At 43.5% G+C, this 17,074-nt stretch overlaps 2 protein-coding genes across 6 annotated transcripts in view; one reads left to right on the top strand and one right to left on the bottom strand.

The window, feature by feature from the left end:
• Positions 1–17,074, top strand: part of LOC137351963 (uncharacterized) — a 60,964-nt gene that overhangs the window by 29,814 nt on the left and 14,076 nt on the right. For all 4 annotated transcript variants that reach the window (XM_068016873.1, XM_068016874.1, XM_068016872.1 and 1 more), the window contains 4 exons: positions 218–397; positions 1,288–1,401; positions 12,988–13,074; positions 13,729–13,876. In XM_068016873.1, the coding sequence (XP_067872974.1) occupies positions 218–397; positions 1,288–1,401; positions 12,988–13,074; positions 13,729–13,876 (529 nt within the window). The remainder of the gene's footprint in view (positions 1–217; positions 398–1,287; positions 1,402–12,987; positions 13,075–13,728; positions 13,877–17,074) is intronic.
• si:ch73-236j9.2 (solute carrier family 35 member E2A) overlaps positions 1–17,074 on the bottom strand; it is a 113,767-nt gene that overhangs the window by 86,204 nt on the left and 10,489 nt on the right. The gene's annotated exons all lie outside the window — the stretch shown is intronic.

The raw sequence follows: 17,074 nt of genomic DNA, 5'->3' as shown, positions 1-17,074 counted from the left end.
GGAGGCTCCAATCTTGGAGGATTGGTAACCCCAAGCTCTGCAGTCACATGAAGCAGCAAACCTGCTGAGGGCCACTAGCAGATAATGCAGGTGGACTGGAAGTAACTTACTGAAGTATAGCAGTAAATCCAACAGTTCAGATGGGCCGAGAGGACATTGATTGAAAAACAATCACGGTACAATACTAATTTTGCTCATTTTGTACATCTTCTTTCAGATACGATTTGGATTCATTATTGCATTTGGGCTTTTTCTAATGATTATAAGTATAATTTACCTGGTCAAGAGTCCCAGCATGATGGCTTTCAGAGTGGGTGGAGCCTTTGAAAGTGCTCAGTCAGAATACCTCATGGTGAACCTTTGCTTTTCTATGGTGACTTTTGATCTTCAAGCTCAGGTAACTGAGAAAGTTAACATTGTTTAATTGCGATAACGCAGATAATTTTTCTGGAGCAAGATGATTTTTGTTTGTATTTTATAAGCCCACTTTGAGAATTATAAGTCTATCATTGATGGTAAATGATCAAGCCATGCTCTGCTTAGTCTGTAGCTGTGATTCTCACACACTCACTATCTCAGCCTGTGTCTGTCTCTACCTCTCTACCAACCCTTTTGACCCCTCCACTGGCTTCGTGATGTCAGACTACTTGCCCAACATCCAGTGTTGGATCAGCCACAATTTTCTCCAATTAAACATTGGAAATTCTGAAACAATCATCTCTGGGCCCCCATCACAAACTCTGAATCCTAGTCACCGATTTTATTTCCGTCTTTCCACTGTTGAACCAGATGGTCACAACCTTCGCATCCTGTCTCACGCAAGCTGTGCTTCAAACCCCATATCCTCTCCAGTACATACTCCCACCGCTGTAACAATGCCTGCCTCAGTCCCACCTTCACCAATCTATTGCTGCAAATCTCTTTGTGATTTTGTCACTGCCAGATCCCTTTTCCTAGTAACTGCACCTTGACATAATGGGAAGGGTTGTGTCGTCCTGCTGCTGGCTTGGCTTCATGAAGGAGCTGCTGGATTTCCTGTTCCCTCTCCAGTCAGTGAGCTGCCTTCCAGTCCTCATTCAGTGCTGGCAGCTCACCAAAGGTATTCTAATGAGGTGCACAAATGAAGATGATTGGGGCCTCTGGCTGGTGCCATCACTCTACCCATTCCACATCCACTACACATCCAAAATGAAAATAAATTTTACAGAACCGTCCTCAGTTGTATATTCTTTTACTGAAAAGTAAATCAGTGAAATCTTACTAATAAATGTTGCTTCTCCTCCACAGCTCTGCCTGTGTGTACTTGTCTTGACCTCAGGAATGCATCAGTCCCAGAATTATATCATCATGGGAGTGGGCATCTGTTGGGCAGTTTCTAAAGCTGCTGTTGGCCTCACAGCTGTAAGTAGTACAGATTTGTTTTTTGCCAGCTGTGTCTTACGTGTGCAGAACCCCATCACCAGATTTAGGAATTAACAACTATAGAATTTTTGTTTGGCCAGTGTAGAATGCACATCCTCTCCTTCTAGGGATGCGCATCACTTGCCTAAGTCCAGAAAACGTAGGTCCAGGTCGGAAGAGCCAAGGCTTACGGATCATCCAAGTATGTGCAGGCTATCTGCTGAAGTTTAGTAGTTAGAACTGGGCTTTGGTATGATCAGTGGGAAATTGCCCCTTGCTTGTCCTGTTCAAAGCCATTCCGACTTTCCAAATTTGGCTGCAGAGCTATCGGGGCTGAGTGAGGAGGATCCCAGCCCCAGCAGATGGCCTAAACTCCAGGTTCCATCATGGACCAGACTGGCTGGTTCATCATTAACCAGTGCTCTGGAACACTGTGGAGCTCCCAGGCTGTTGTATAAAGTGACCAAATATGCCACAGTAGGTTGTGTTGTTTTCAAATTTCCATTGCAAGCTGTGCCATTTTGGAGCCGCTACGGACACAGAGACCCAGCCTGACTCCCCCACTAAGAGCATCATTAGTCAGTTGTTAGTCAGCTGACCAGCATGATTTGAGCACTCACACAATGGAAAGCTGGAACTGAGAGCTTCTTGTGTTCAGCATGGTGATGAGCACAACTCACCACAAACCACAGTATATTACCAATATTCCTCTGTAAACACATTCCATATCCTATTCATGGTGAATCCACCAGTTGGGTGTACAGAGCTCTCGCAGAAGCTGCTGACTTCTCTTCACCCAATCCAGGTAGGCACCTGGGTCTATAAGCCCACACTCTCAAAACCGGCCTCATAATGCCTAGAAGCAGCTGTCATCACAAGCCTCTGAGTGTCTTCATCAGCTATATGACAGACGATTGTCCTCAGTGTAGTAGGACCTACCCAGAGGGGTTTCTGTTGTGCTGGTCACCTCAGCTGCTTACTCATTACCAATGCTTAATCCAAGCCCTCATGTAGAGGACTTTGGCAGAGTGGGGTGCCTGCGTGATGCTGACTCACCCTTGGGGCACCCAGTGACACCAAATGTGGGGCAGAGCCCTCACTGCCTGGAATCAGTTTTGCTCTTTTAGCAACAGCCCAGGTCTGGTTTGATCCTGGATCTTGCACATGGGTTGGAGGAAACCCTTTGTACTGTATGTCTTGGAGTTTTGAACTATTAAGAAGAACTGCTTGGACCCATCTTATCCACCACAAGGATTCAACTAACTACTTACATTGGGTGTCAGATGGTTTTCTTGTGTTTCTTTTCCGTTTGACCACAAGACTGAAAATGCATTGTGAAAACTGAGGAACTTATAACAGGGCTGCCAGAGTATAGAAATCCACCTTTTTGTGTGCTAGTCTATTTTTTTAAACTTACAATGGACCCCATATACTGAAAATGGTTAGATTAATGTTGTTTGGCAACATCTCCATGAACTGCAGTAGGCCAGTTTAAGAAGAATGATGCAACCTGTTCATGAATTTCTAAGGCAACACAATGCAACTTTTCTCTTTCGTTCATATTTTCTACGAAGTGATAATTGTGTCTTAGTAGAAAGTGATAATTGTGTCTTTCTGTTTCCCTTCAGTTTTACCCAATTCATTTCCCTATTAAATATTGGAATTTCAATAGAAGCATGGAAAATTTACTCACAGAAGGAGTGCATTTGGCCCATCGTGTCTTTGCCAGCCGAAAAGGAACAATCTAGCCTAACCGCACTTCTCAGCTCTTGGTCCGTGACCCTGTGGGTTATATCACCTCCAGTGCATATCCAAGTATTTTTTAAATACTGTCCTTTCAGGCAGTGAGTTCAGATGCACCCCCCCCCCCACCTTGCAACCCTCTGGGTGAAAAAACTTCTCCACTCCACTCTAATCCTTCCATCAATTACTTTAAATCTATGCCTCCTGGTTATTCACCTCTCTGCAAAGGGAGCAGTCCCACTTAGGACTGGTGTAGCAAATAGAAATGTTGCACTGGTGAAATAAGATTTTTTTGGTGGTTGATCTTCAAAGCTATTGTTGGGGCAGTATACAAGGCTTCTCATTCTGAAATGGACCATGTTACATCTGAACTGGGAATACTCAATGATGACTATGACTCTAAAAATGGAAAATTGTTTCATTCCCAGTGCTGGTTTCACTTCCTCATTGTGTTTGTGCTCAAGTGTTGCACTTCATTCTCGGTCCTAACAAACAGCAACTGGTCAACGTCCTTTTTCCCCCACTATTTTTAGTTTAACTGCACGCCATTTGTTTCCTTTATACCTAACGTGAATAGTTGCTAAAATTAGATCATTGTCAAACCATAAGAAAAACAGATCATATACAAGAACTTTGATATTATTCAACCAAGTCTATATAAAATGGCAGATTGTAAACTTGTAAACCTTCTGAAGAAAGGCTCAGTCTGAAATGTTAACATCTTTGTGCTCTCCGTATATACCATCTGTTTCCAGGATTTCCTGTTTTGCTTCAGATTTCCAGCACATGCAATTTCTTGTTTTTTTTTTAATGAATAAAGCTGGGGTTTACTGGGAGGGAAAAAGTTTGAAAACCCATTTAATTAACTGGGACTAGGGTTACTTTCTGTGGAGTAAATAGTGAACTCAAATAGTGTGTGTGTGAGAGAGAGAGGAGCAAATTTGTGGGGAAATAACTATAGAGTGGTGATATTGGAGGACTTTATCCAAATATAAATTGGGTTAATTTTACAGCAAAGGGAAAGGAGGGGGAGGAATTTCTGAAATGTGTTCAGGAGAACTTCTTTGACCATGTGTTCTTGGTCCAACTAGGAAGGAGGCATTGCTGGATCTGGTGCTGCGAAATAAGATGATACAAGTGGACCAAGTGTCTGTGGGGGAGCACTTGGGTATGAGGGATCATTGTATCACAAGGTTTAGATTAGCAAATGATAAAAACAAGGAACAACCTAAAGTAGAACTTCTAAATTGGATGAGAGCTAACTTCAGTGGGATGAGAGGGGACCTACCCAGGGTAACATGGAACCAAAATTTGACAAGAAAAGCTGTAATGGAACAATGGGTTATCTTTAGGAGATGCTTCAGGTACAGGCTAGGTACATTCCAACAAAAAGGAAAGGCAGTGGAGCCAAAGCCAGAGCTCGTTGGATGACGAGGAAGATAGAGAGTATGATGAAACAAAAAAAAGGTGTGATGCATGTGAGGTGAATTCTTCAGGTGAGAACCAGGCCAAATACAATAAGATAAAAGGGGAAAGTAAGACTGGCAAAGAGAGAATATGAGAATAGAATGACAGTTAACATAAAAGGGAACCCAAAAATCTTCTACTGGCATGTAAGGGGCAGGATGGTGCCTTTTAGGGACAAACATAGAAACATAAGAAATAGGAGCAAGAGTAGGCCATTCGGCCCTTAGGGACTACTCAACCATTCTAAAAAGATCATGGCTGATGGTCTAATTCAGTACCCTGTTCCCACTTTCTCCCCATTTCCCTTGATCCCTTTGGCATTAAGAAATGTATCTATCTCCTTCTTGAATATATTTAATGATTTGGCCTCCACTGCCTTCTGCGGTAGAGAATTCCACAGGTTCACCACCCTCTGAGTGAAGACATTTCTCCTCATCTCGATTCTAAATGGCATACCCCATATCCTGAGACTGTGACCCCTGGTTCTGGACTCCCCAGCCATCGGGAACATCCACCCTGCATCTAGTCTGTCTAGTCCTGTTAGAATTTTATAGATTTCTATGAGATCCCCTCATTCTTCTAAACTCTAGTGAATATAGGCCTAGTCGACCCAATCTCTCCCCATACGTCAATCCTGCCAGTCCAGGAATCAGCCTAGTAAATCTTCTTTGTACTCCCTCCATGGCAAGAACATCCTTCCTCAAATAAGGAGACCAAAACTGCACACAATACTCCAAATGTGGTCTCACCAAGGCCCTGTATAACTGCAGTAAGACATCCTTGCTCCTGTACTCAAATCCTCTTGCAATGAAGGCCAACATACCATTCACCTTCCTAACTGCTTGCTGCATCTGAATGCTTGCTTTCAGCAACTGGTGTACAAGGACACCCAGGTCTCGTTGCACCTCCCCCTTTCCCAATCTATCACAATTCAGATAATAATCTGCCTTTCTGTTTTGATAACCAAAATGGATAACCTCACATTTATCCACGTTATACTGCATCTGCCATGCATTTGCCCACTCAACCAACTTGTCCAAATCACATTGGAGCCTCTTTGCATCCCCCTCACAGCTCACATTCCCCCCAGCTTTGTGTCGTCTGCAAACCTGGAGATGTTACATTTAGTTCCCTCACTCAAGTCATTAATATATATTGTGAATAGCTGGGGCACAAGCACTGATCCCTTCAGTACCCCACTAGTCACTGCCTGCCACCCGGAAAAAGACCCGTTTATTCCTACTCTCTGTTTCCTGTCTGTCAACCAATTCTCAATCCATGCCAGTATATTACCCCCAATCCCATGTGCTTTAATTTTGCACACTAACCTCTTATGTGGAACCTTATCAAAAGCCTTCTGAAAATCCAAATACACCACATCCACTGGTTCTCCCTTTTCTATTCTACTAGTTACATCCTCAAAAAACTCCAGTAGATTTGTTAAGCATGATATCCCTTTCATAAACCCATGCTGACTTTGTCCAATCCTGTTTATCCTTTCCAGGTGTTCTGCTTTCACATCCTTTATAATAGACTCTAGCATTTTCCCCACTACTGATGTAAGGCTAATTGGTCTGTAATTCCCTGTTTTTTTCTCTCCCTCATTTTTGAAATAGTGGGGTTACAAAGGGGGTGTTATATGCTTAGAGGTGCAGGGCAAGGCTTGAATACTTAATGAGTACTTTGTATCAGTGTTTACTAAGGATGAGGATGCTGACAAAATATCAGTAGAAGTGGAGATGGTGGAGGTAATGCTTGGGGTGAAAATTGATAGACAGGATGTACTAGAAAAGTTAGCTATGCTTAGAGTGGGTAAGTCACCTGTTCCGGATGGCTTGTATCCCAGGTTGCTAAAGGAAGTGGGGATGCAGTTAGCAGAAGGGCTTGCCGTAATCTTCCAATCTTCCCTGGATATGGGGAGGCGCCATAGGATTGGAAAGTGGCAAATGTGATACCCTTGTTCAAGAAAGGGTGTAAGGATATTCCAAGTAACTACAGGCCAGTTAATTTAACATCAGTGGTGGGTAAGGTTCTAGAAACAATAATCAGGGAAAAAATTAACAGGCACTTGGAGAGGTTTGAGCTCATTAAGGATAGCCAGCATGGATTTGTAAAAGGCAGATCATGCATGACTAATCTAATTGAATTTTTAGATGAAGTAACAGAGAAGGTTGATGAAGAGAATGCGGTGAATGTTGTCTATATGGATTTTAAGAAAGCATTTGTCAAAGTACCACATAAAAGACTGGTTAACAAAATTGAGGTTGATGGAATAGGAGGGCCAGTGTCGGCTTGGATAAAAATTGTGTTAAGGACAGAAAACAATGAGTCATGGTAAATGGTTGTTTTTCAGACTGTAAGATGGTAGATAGTGGTGTTTCCCAAGGATCGGTGCTAGGACTACTGCTTTTTTGCTATATATAAATGACTTGGATGTTGAAATACAGAGTAGAATTTCAAAATTTGCTAATACCAAACTTGGAGGTGTGGCAAACTGTGAGGATCATACCAGTCGACTGCAACAGGATATAGATAGGCTAACAGATTGGACATACAAATGACAGATTGAATTTAATGCAGAGAAGTGTGAGGTGATGCATTTTGGCAGAAGGGATAGGAATGTTAGGGTCTGAGGTTCTGTTAATGAATGATAAATACCTGGTAATTCAAGATAATAGGGGGAACAGGTGTTGGGGGTTAATTAGTTAATTGTATTCAAATGTGTATATATAAAGAGCCAGCCAGCACTGGCTGTGGGTGTTGTTAGGAGTGCAGAAGTAAGCTCTGTGACAAGCAATTGTTACGACCAACCGCTCCAGTCAAAGCTCCCAATCCAAATATGTGATTCTGATTGTGGTGGGAGAAACGCACTGTTAATTCAATCCCGTCGCTCCATAGATCGCCTAACATATTATTTAAAGCTTTCCAAATCACAGCCGTCCGATGGGGGAAAAAAGGTTCTTCCACAGTAGAACAGTCCATAGTCTAATTCCAGCAGTAAGTGATGCTTTCCTTTCTTCAGTGAATTTCAACAATTAACGACTTGCAAACACTTTTTAAATGAATCAATTTGACTTTAGAGTTTTTGAGGGATAAAAGAATGTCACAGTCTAACTTCCCTTCCTTCAGTTCAAATTATCAGAGAGTCAGTGGCACCACGGGTGGCTCAGCTGCACAGGAGGGGAGGAAAAGGAGTGGGAGAGCTATAGTGATAGGGGATTCTATCGTAAGGGGTACAGGTTGGTGTTTCTGTGGCCACAAACGTGACTCCAGGATGGTATGTTGCCTCCCTGGTGCTAGGGTCAAGGATGTCACAGAGCGGCTGCAGGACATTCTGAAGGGAGAGTGTGAATCCTCAGAGGCCATGGTACACATTGGTACCAACGACATAGGTAGAAAGAGGGATGAGGTCCTGCAACAAGAATTTAGGGAGCTAGGTAGCAGATTAAAAAGCAGGACCTCAAAGGTTGTAATCTCTGGAATACTCCCGGTGCCACATGCTAGTGAGTATAGGAATAGCAGGATAGAGCAGATGAATGCATGGCTGAGGAAGTGGTGCAGGAGGGAGGGCTTTAGTTTCCTGGATCACTGGGTCTGTTTCTGGCAAAGGTGGGACCTGTACAAGTTGGACGGGTTGCACCAGAACCGGAACGGGACCAACATCCTTGCTGGGAGGTTTGCTAGAACTGTTGGGGGGGTGGGGGGTTTAAATTAATTTGCCAGGGGGATGGGATACAGAGTGGAGGTATGGTAGGGGGTGATGCACAGACAAATATAGAAGAGAAACTGAGTCGATCTGGAAGGCAGAGCAAATATAGACCTGTTAAGGCACAAGTGAAAAATGCAAGGCTGGATTGCATCTATTTTAATGCAAGGAGTCTTACTAGTAAGGCAGATGAATTGAGGGCATTGATTAGCACATGGCATGATGATACTATTGCTTGCTGGTTGAGGGAGGGGCACCTGGCACTCAATATTCCAGGGTATATAATCTTCAGGCGGGACAGGGGAGGGGGTAAAAGAGGAGGTGGCATTGCACTGTTGATCAAGGAGTCAATTACTGCAGTAAGGAGGGATGATATCTTAGAAGGTTCCTCAAATGAGGCCATATGGGTAGAACTTAAAAACAAAAAGGGGGCAATCACTTTCCTGGGAGTGTATTACAGGCCTCCAAATGGTCAGGGAGAGATAGAGGAGCAGATTTGTAGGCAAATCTCAGAGAGGTGTAAAAATAATAGAGTAATAATAGTAGGGGATTTCAACTTCCCAAATATCAACTGGGAGAGTCTTAGTGCAAAAGGGTTGAAGGGGGCGGTATTCTTAAAATGCATACAGGAGAGCTTTTTGAGCCAATACATAGAAGGTCCTACAAGAGAAGGGGCAGTACTGGACCTAATCCTAGGGAATGAAACTGGACAAGTGGTAGAAGTGTCAGTGGGGGAGCATTTTGGGGATAGTGACCATAACTCTACGATTTAAGGTAGTTATGGAAAAGGACGAAGATGGACCGGAAATAAAGGTATTGAATTGGGGGAAGGCCGATTTTAATATGATAAAACAGGATCTGGCCAAAGTGGACTGGGAGCAGCTATTTGTAGGAAAGTCTACATCAGACCAGTGGTGTATCACAGGGATCAGTGCTGGGTCCCTTGCTGTTTGTAGTGTACATTAATGATTTAGATGTGAATATAGCAGGTATGATCAGTAAGTTCACAGATGACACGCAGATTGGTGGTGTCGTAAATAATGAGGAGGAAAGCCTTAGATTACAGGACGATATAGATGGGCTGGTAAGATGGGTGAAGCAGTGGCAAATGGAATTTAATCCTGAGAAGTGTGAGGTGATGCATTTTGGGAGGACTAACAAGGCAAGGGAATATACAATGGATGGTAGGACCCTAGGAAGTACAGAAGGTCAGAGGGACCTTGGTGTACTTGTCCATAGATCACTGAAGGCAGCAGCACAGGTAGATAAGGTGGTTAGGAAGGCATATGAGATACGTGCCTTTATTAGCCGAGGCACAGAATATAAGAGCAGGGAGGTTATGATGGAGCTGTATAAAATGCTAGTTAGGCCACAGTTGGAGTACTGTGTACAGTTCTGGTCGCCACACTATAGGAAGGATGTTATTGCACTGGAGAGGGTGCAGAGGAGATTCACCAGGATGTTAAAAGCAAAATACTGCGGATGCTGGAAATCTGAAATAAAAACAAGAAATGCTGGAAATACTCAGCAGGTCTGCCAGCATCTGTGGAGAGAGAAGCAGAGTTAACGTTTTGGGTCAGTGACCCTTCTTCGGAACTCACAAGGATGTTGCCTGGGCTGGAGCATTTTAGCTATGAAGAGAGACTGGATAGGCTAGGGTTGTTTTCAAGGTATACAAAATTATGAGGGTGGTTGAAATCTGGAACACACTGCCTGAAGGGGTGGTAGAGGCAGGAACCCTCACAACATTTAAGAAGCATTTAGATGAGCACTTGAAACGCCATAGCATACAAGGCTACGGGCCAAGTACTGGAAAATGGGATTAGAATAGTTAGGTGCTTGATGGCCGGCACAGACACGATGGGCCGAAGGGCCTGTTTCTGTGCTGTATAACTCTATGACTCTTTTGGCTTGACTTTTTTTTTAATTTTGAGAGATAATAATTAAACAGACTATAATTATATACCTTCCGTTTAAATGGGAGAGCTCTTTTTTCAGGTGCTAATGCCAGCTGCCTGCTTGTGTGTGTTCCTTAGAATAAGCTGTCTTCAACCAAAAAGGCAGATCAAAATTGAATTGTAACAAATGTATCGGATGATACTCAATCCCAGTGGCTGTATCCAAGGTAACGACAATGCACCCTTTGAATCACAGTCTGCAAATGTCTGTTTCTAAGGCAACGAAAATGCACCTTCTCTAACTCCTGAGGCTTGCTGGTTCTTAAAGCAGTACTGATCCTTTGCAAGCCATAAAGGCAAACCGCATATTCCCCGGAGAAAAAAAAACTGCAGGACCATGACACAATAAACAATTTCCACCAAAGTATCCTAGTCTCAGTGTCTTCTTCACAAACAGGCTTGGAGGTTTCTCTAACAAGGGAGAAGCAATATAGACTTAATAGCACAATTCTAAAGAGTGTGTAGGAACAGAGAGACCTGCGAGTGCATGTGCTTCGATCTTTGAAGGCGACAGAACATACTGAGAGAGTGGTTAGCAAAGCATATGGGATCTTGGGCTTCATAAGTAAGGGTATTGAGTACAAAAGCAGGGAAGTTATACTGAACCTTTATAAAGCTCTGATTAGGCCACATCTAGAGTATTGCATCCAGGTCTGGTCACCACGCTTTGGGAAAGATGTGAAAGACCGTGAGAGGGTGCAGAGGAGATTTACAAGAATGGTTCCAGGGATAGGGGATTTTAACTACAAGGTTAGGTTGGAGACGTTGGGGTTGTTCTCCTTGGCACAGGTTGAGGGAGATCTGATAGAGGTGTATAAGATTGACAGCTTAATTAAAGTAGACAAAGAAAAGCTGTTCCCATTAGCCAATGGTACAAGGACTAAGGGACACAGGTTTATGGCTTTGGGCAAGAGATACAGGAAGGAGGTGAGAAAGAACTTTTTTACACAGCAAGTGGTAATGACCTGGAACTCATTGCCTACGAGGGTGGTGGAAGGGGAGACAATCAATGAGTTCAAAAGGAAAATGGATGGGCACTTGAGGAAAATAACCTAGCAGGCTGTGGGGATAGAGCAGGGGAGTGGGATTGACTGGATTGCTCTAGAGAGCCAGCATAGGTTCCATGGGCTGAATGGCCTCCAACTGTGCCACAACAACTCTATAATGAGGCTGGGTTTGTTTGGAGTGAGATAGATTGAAAACCCATTTAGGTGATAGGAGCTGGATTTCTGTAGGATGAGAGAGAGTAAATTTATCTAAACACAAAAGCAAAATACTGCAGATGCTGGAATTCTGAAACAAAATCATAAAACGCAAGAATACTCAGCAGGTCAGGTAGCATCTCTTTAGAGAGAAAGTCCATGAGATGTGACAGGTTTAAAGCAAGTACAGAGGCAGGGAAAGGCAGGATGGGAAGGTCTGTTATAGGGTGGAAGACAGGAGAGATTAAATGGCAAAAAGGATGATGGTGCAAAACAAAAGGGGATGGTAATGGGAGAAGTAAAGAAACAAAAGATGAGTCAGAAGGCAGAATAAATTGGAAAACAGAATCCTCACCAACAGTTGCAGTACAAAAACAAAACAAAACAAGGCAGGCTGTAAAGTGCATGAGCCAAAGTTGAAGAGCTGTTCCTCAAGCTTATATTGAGCTTCATATAGGGGCTTCATTCAGGGGATTTCTCCTGGTATCGTAGACAACATTTATCCTTCAACCAAGACCGTGAAAACAAACGACAAATTTTTCTTATCTCTGTTTGTGGTTGGTTTCTGTCTTTTTTCAAGACTTGACTAATTTAACCACTGCGCTTATCAGATGTAGAGTAATACTGGACTGTAAATGAAACAATTAAAATCTAAGCTTGCTAATAGTTGATAACAGACCAAAGTGGAATTGAGAAGTTTGATAATACCATAGATGAGAAGTTATACTAGCTGTGCAGACGGTACAAAGCTAAACAATGAGTATCAGTCCCATTCTATCAATGGAGTGTCTTCTCATAACTGAGGTTATTACCAAAGAACAGCAATTACCTGCTGCTCTTTGTGGTTTATTCATGTGTAAAACTGACAGTCCAAGGGACAGAATTAATGTCCCTACAAGAAAGTGATTTTAGTACAGAATTTTATCTGATCCCAGTAAAATTAACTTTATGTTCCAGGAGAGTAAAAATCCAGAATAATATTGTGAGCTTTGATAAAATGGTAATGACCGTGGTGTGATATTTGAACGGCGCTGATACTTGTGAACATATGCCTGGTCAGCATGCTTGTGATCTCCCTTTATTCTTGGCCAGTGAACAAAGCTGTGTGCTGGGAACACACCATTGTGAATTTGACCCTCGTGAGGGCAAATAACAGCTGGATTCTATTCTCTTCCTCAGAAATGGTCAAAGAAACATGGTCTTCTGAAATTCCTGAATGCAACAAATGTTCCACTCACCATTGTCCATATGGCAGGGGATGTGAGTCTCTGCCAGTGACTCCATTTTTGAAGCCTTCATACAGCATCTTTGACAGAGGCTGGTTGCAGAGTTCAAAAACAGAGCTGCTGAAATGACTTGGAAGACTTGTCTGCCAACATGTTGAATATTGTCATCTCTACAGTAATTGCCCAAGTTTTACTGAGCTTCTCCAATAATAACGTCTTCACTCTGTCTGACAGGACAACAGTAGCTCCCGTTGGGACTGACTGAAATATATTCATTCTTACAGATCCTAAAGGGAAAGAAGTTTCTTGTGTGGATATTCATAGTAATGAATCTACCGGATTTGGCTTATCTGGGATATTTGCTCTATCTGGTGAGTAGTTTAATAGAGGCTTTTCTATGTTTATATTTGCATGGGATTTTATTCAGGCTGGATTGGGAGAGTGCCCCTGAAATTCACACAACAGGACAGCTCCGGGATGGTGGATCCGAGAGAGGGAGTAGACACACTTCTCATTTCATAGTTTCTACCAAGTGTTGAAAGCAACTCAGAAGTGTAAGTGTTTCCAGTGTTCAAGGACAAGATACAGGAGTTGATTTCTAGAATCCTTGGATAGATTTTCTGCCTGGCAGTATAGATAGGGCTGGTCGCTTTTGGGCTGGAGGAAGCAGATTCAGTTGTAACTTTGAAAGGAGAATTGGATAAATACTTGAAGGGGAGAAAATTGCCAAGCTCTTGGGAAGGAGCAGGGGGAATGGGGCTAACTGGATAGGTCTACCAAAAAAAGGGCACAGGCACGATGTGGCGAATGACCTCCTTCTGTGGTGTAAACTTCTATGATTCTATGAAAGGACTGTTCAGATGGTGGCCTGTCACATTGTTAATCAGCCTGGCACTAATTTGGAAAAAGTGAGCTTAATGAGGTAAATGGCCAATTCCTGTTACACGCTTTAAAATCTCACTAGGGAATTCTGACAGATGTGTCTGTTGTGTTTACCTGTCTTTTTCTATTCTGTTACTTTGAAGATTATCACTGAATGGGGATCAAATGGAACTTACGTTTTAGAAGCTGGTACAGTGACTGGTTCTTCGATTTCTGTTGGCATCAAAGTTGGGCTGGTTTGGTCGATGATCAAAATCTCCCACTGTTTTGGTCAAGGTCTACACGAAAGAAGTAAGTTGGCAACTTTCAGGCCTTCAGATATTAATGGGGGCATTTGATAGCACCTTCCAAACCCGCAACCTCTACCTCCTAGAAGGACAAGGGCAGTACATGCATGGGAACACCACCACCTGCAAATTCCCCTCAACGTCACACACCATCCCGACTTGGGACTATATCGTCGTTCCTTCACTGTCGCTGGGTCAAAATCCTGGAACTCTCTTCCTAACAGCATTGTGGGTGTACCAACCCCACATGGACTGCAGCGGTTCAAGAAGGCAGCTCACCACCACCTTCTCAAGGGCAATTAGGGATGGGCAATAAAATGCTGTCCTGGCCAGCGACGCCCACATGCATGAACAAATAAAAAAAGATAAATGCCAGAACTTTACTGGCGCTGAGGCAGGGACTACAGCTTAAAGGCCTGCTACCCGACCTGAACCCGACGGGACCCGACAACATGCGTCGGGTGCGGGTCGGGTCAGGCCCCTCTTCCGGGTCCGGCTTTCGGGCTCGGGTCAGGTCAGGCTAGGTCCGGGTCGGGTCGGGCTGGACACACACGGTAAGTGATCTGCCGGTAAGTATTAAAAATAAAAAAACTTACCTGAGCTGGGAGTCCGGGACGAAACTGAGTCTGCGCAGTGAGTGAGTGAAGTCACTATGACGTCATCACGCATGCACTGCAGCTTCGTGGACCTTCCCAGTCAGAAAGTAAGTAAAAGGATGGTCGGGTCGGGCTCGAGTCGAAATTGGAGGGACTCGGGCCGGGTCGGGTAGGGGTCCGCTGTGGATCGGTTGGGCTCGGGTCAGGTTCTTTTTCTCAACCTGAGCAGGCCTTTGCTGCAGCTACACTATTGATGGCACAATTCAAGAGATGTTGAAAGGGAGTTTTTAAACCTGATATTTTCCAGATACTTTATGCTAAACTATTGGAATGCTGCATGTATTAAAACTGTTCTGAAAGGGGATGAAATGTTCATGAAAACAGCAGCTGCTGTCAAGGATGACATGAATGAATTAGCCCCATGAGACCACTATAGGCTTATAGTATGGCAGATACACAATCCACATGATTCTGACATTGTGTTTTTTTTAATTCAATCATGGGATGTGGGCATCGCTGGCAAGGCCAGCATTTATTGCCCATCCCTAATTGCCCTTGAGAAGGTGGTGGTGAGCTGCCTTCTTGAACATGCTGGGAAGCAGCAGGTAAACAGCAAAATGCTTGGCTCACTCAGTTCATTGCCAAGGAGCTTAGCTGGACATCTCAATGGTATGTCTAGGCCACTTTACAAGAACTACAGGAACAGCTGGCATTGGCAGTCAGGGATGGAACAAGGGCATAGCTGAAGCACAAAAGAACCCACAACCTTAATGAGATGGACCTGCAAACCCTCCTCAATGAAATGAGAGAGACAGACTGCTAGCTGTCCACAGGAGGAAGCATCCAAAAATGTTTCTTGTGGAGTATGTTTATATGTGCATATACATTAAGATGCACTCTTTTGAGCTCCCTATACATAGGTCATGTGGTAGCTGAGAGAGTGCACGATCACACTGCCCCCCAGGCTCCTTAGTATTGCTCTTGTGTGAGACATTTAGGAGCTAGAGACATCCATCCCCAAGTGGAAACATTGCTCCTGAGCTCAGTGTCTGAGGTTGGCAATTGGCTTCAGGGAATTATATCCTGTGACACTGCGGCACTGCTACATCAAGGTGCTTTGTATTGTATATTTTTGGAGAATTCTGCTGGTTTCAGCTCGAGACCATTACATTCTCCACTAGTGGGAGCCATTCTTACAATTCCATTTTCAACTCATGTTCAACCTCAAGCTCCTCCTGGAGGACAAGTATGGCCAGGATCTATTTATGGGAGATAAAAGGACCTAACAGTTCTTTCCCAGTCTGTTGGAAGTTCATTTCAGGACAAAGGAGCAGCAATGAGAGGACGACCTCCTCCCTCTGCCCCATTAATGGAGACAATCTCTGAAAAATGGTTAGTTAAAAAATCCAGCTGCTTTTTGAGTAAAAGAATGAATCTGTGACTCTGGTGTAAAGGTTGCAGCTTTTACTTTGGCCTGTGTGGGGAGCTGTGGCTTTTCAAATACACTGAGGCCATGGATCACCAAGTACAGATTGACAGAAAAAAACCCTACATCTAAGAAGCTAATATAATTGCCTCATAGATACTCGTACTATAAAAGTTCTGATTTATTTTTTAGATTTCTTTAGCAGATGTGCAACATTGCAATAATCTTTTTGTGCTGTCAATAGCTTTACTTGTGTCAGCCAGTTGTCACAGCAACTCAAGAATTACTGAACCAGAAATTGAACCGTTCGGGATCAAAGTTTCTCTGTTATTTTAATCAATTAATTAACATGTTCAGGTGAAATTTGTGAAAATGATGATCAGGAATGTCACACTAATGCAATTTATTATCCTACTGCTTAGTGTGCTGGTCATTACATCTGAGTTAATTAATTTTTATTAATTCATGGGATGTTGACATCGCTGACAAGGCCAGCATTTATTGCCCATCACTAATCACCTTTGAGAAGGTGGTGGTGGGCTGCCTTCTTGAATACCACTTGCTCGGCCATTTCAGAGGGCAGTTAAGAGGCAACCACATTGCTGTGGGTCTGGAGTTGGATATAGGCCAGACCAGGTAAGGACAGCAGATTTCCTTCCCTGGAGGACATTAGTGAACTTGTTGGGTTTTTACGACAACTGCCAGTGGTCAGCTGATCTGCCAAACTTCCTGCCGCTGGCAATATGGTGTGACGGCAGGGAGACGCCAGGCTCCCCTCCTGATTCCTTCCTCCGCCATTTTGCCAGCCCTTTCGACAATGGGCCAGGGAAATTCAGCCCAAGGCCTCTGGATCATTAGTCCAGGACTCTGGATTACTGGTTCCGTAACATAACCACTATGCTACTGTATCCCCTGTGTTTGGCCTTCAGCAAAGCAATGAGAAAATAAACTTGCTCAATGCTCTTTGAAGCCTCTGGTAAACATGACATGATACCTCAGGACAAAGCTGGTGTTCAGAGGGGACATGACCCCATGAGATCTTTTTATTTATTTAGAGATACAGCACTGAAATAGGCCCTTTGGCCCACCAGGTCTGTGCCAACAATCAACCACCCATTATACTAATCCTACATTAATCCCATATTCCCTACCACATCCCCTCAATTCCCCTACCACCTAC

The sequence above is a fragment of the Heterodontus francisci genome, chromosome 37 (assembly GCF_036365525.1).
Source record: "Heterodontus francisci isolate sHetFra1 chromosome 37, sHetFra1.hap1, whole genome shotgun sequence".
Taxonomy (NCBI): Eukaryota; Metazoa; Chordata; class Chondrichthyes; order Heterodontiformes; family Heterodontidae; genus Heterodontus; species Heterodontus francisci.
The sequence above is the reverse complement of the archived record's forward strand: the minus strand, read 5'-3'. Positions and strand labels throughout refer to the sequence as shown.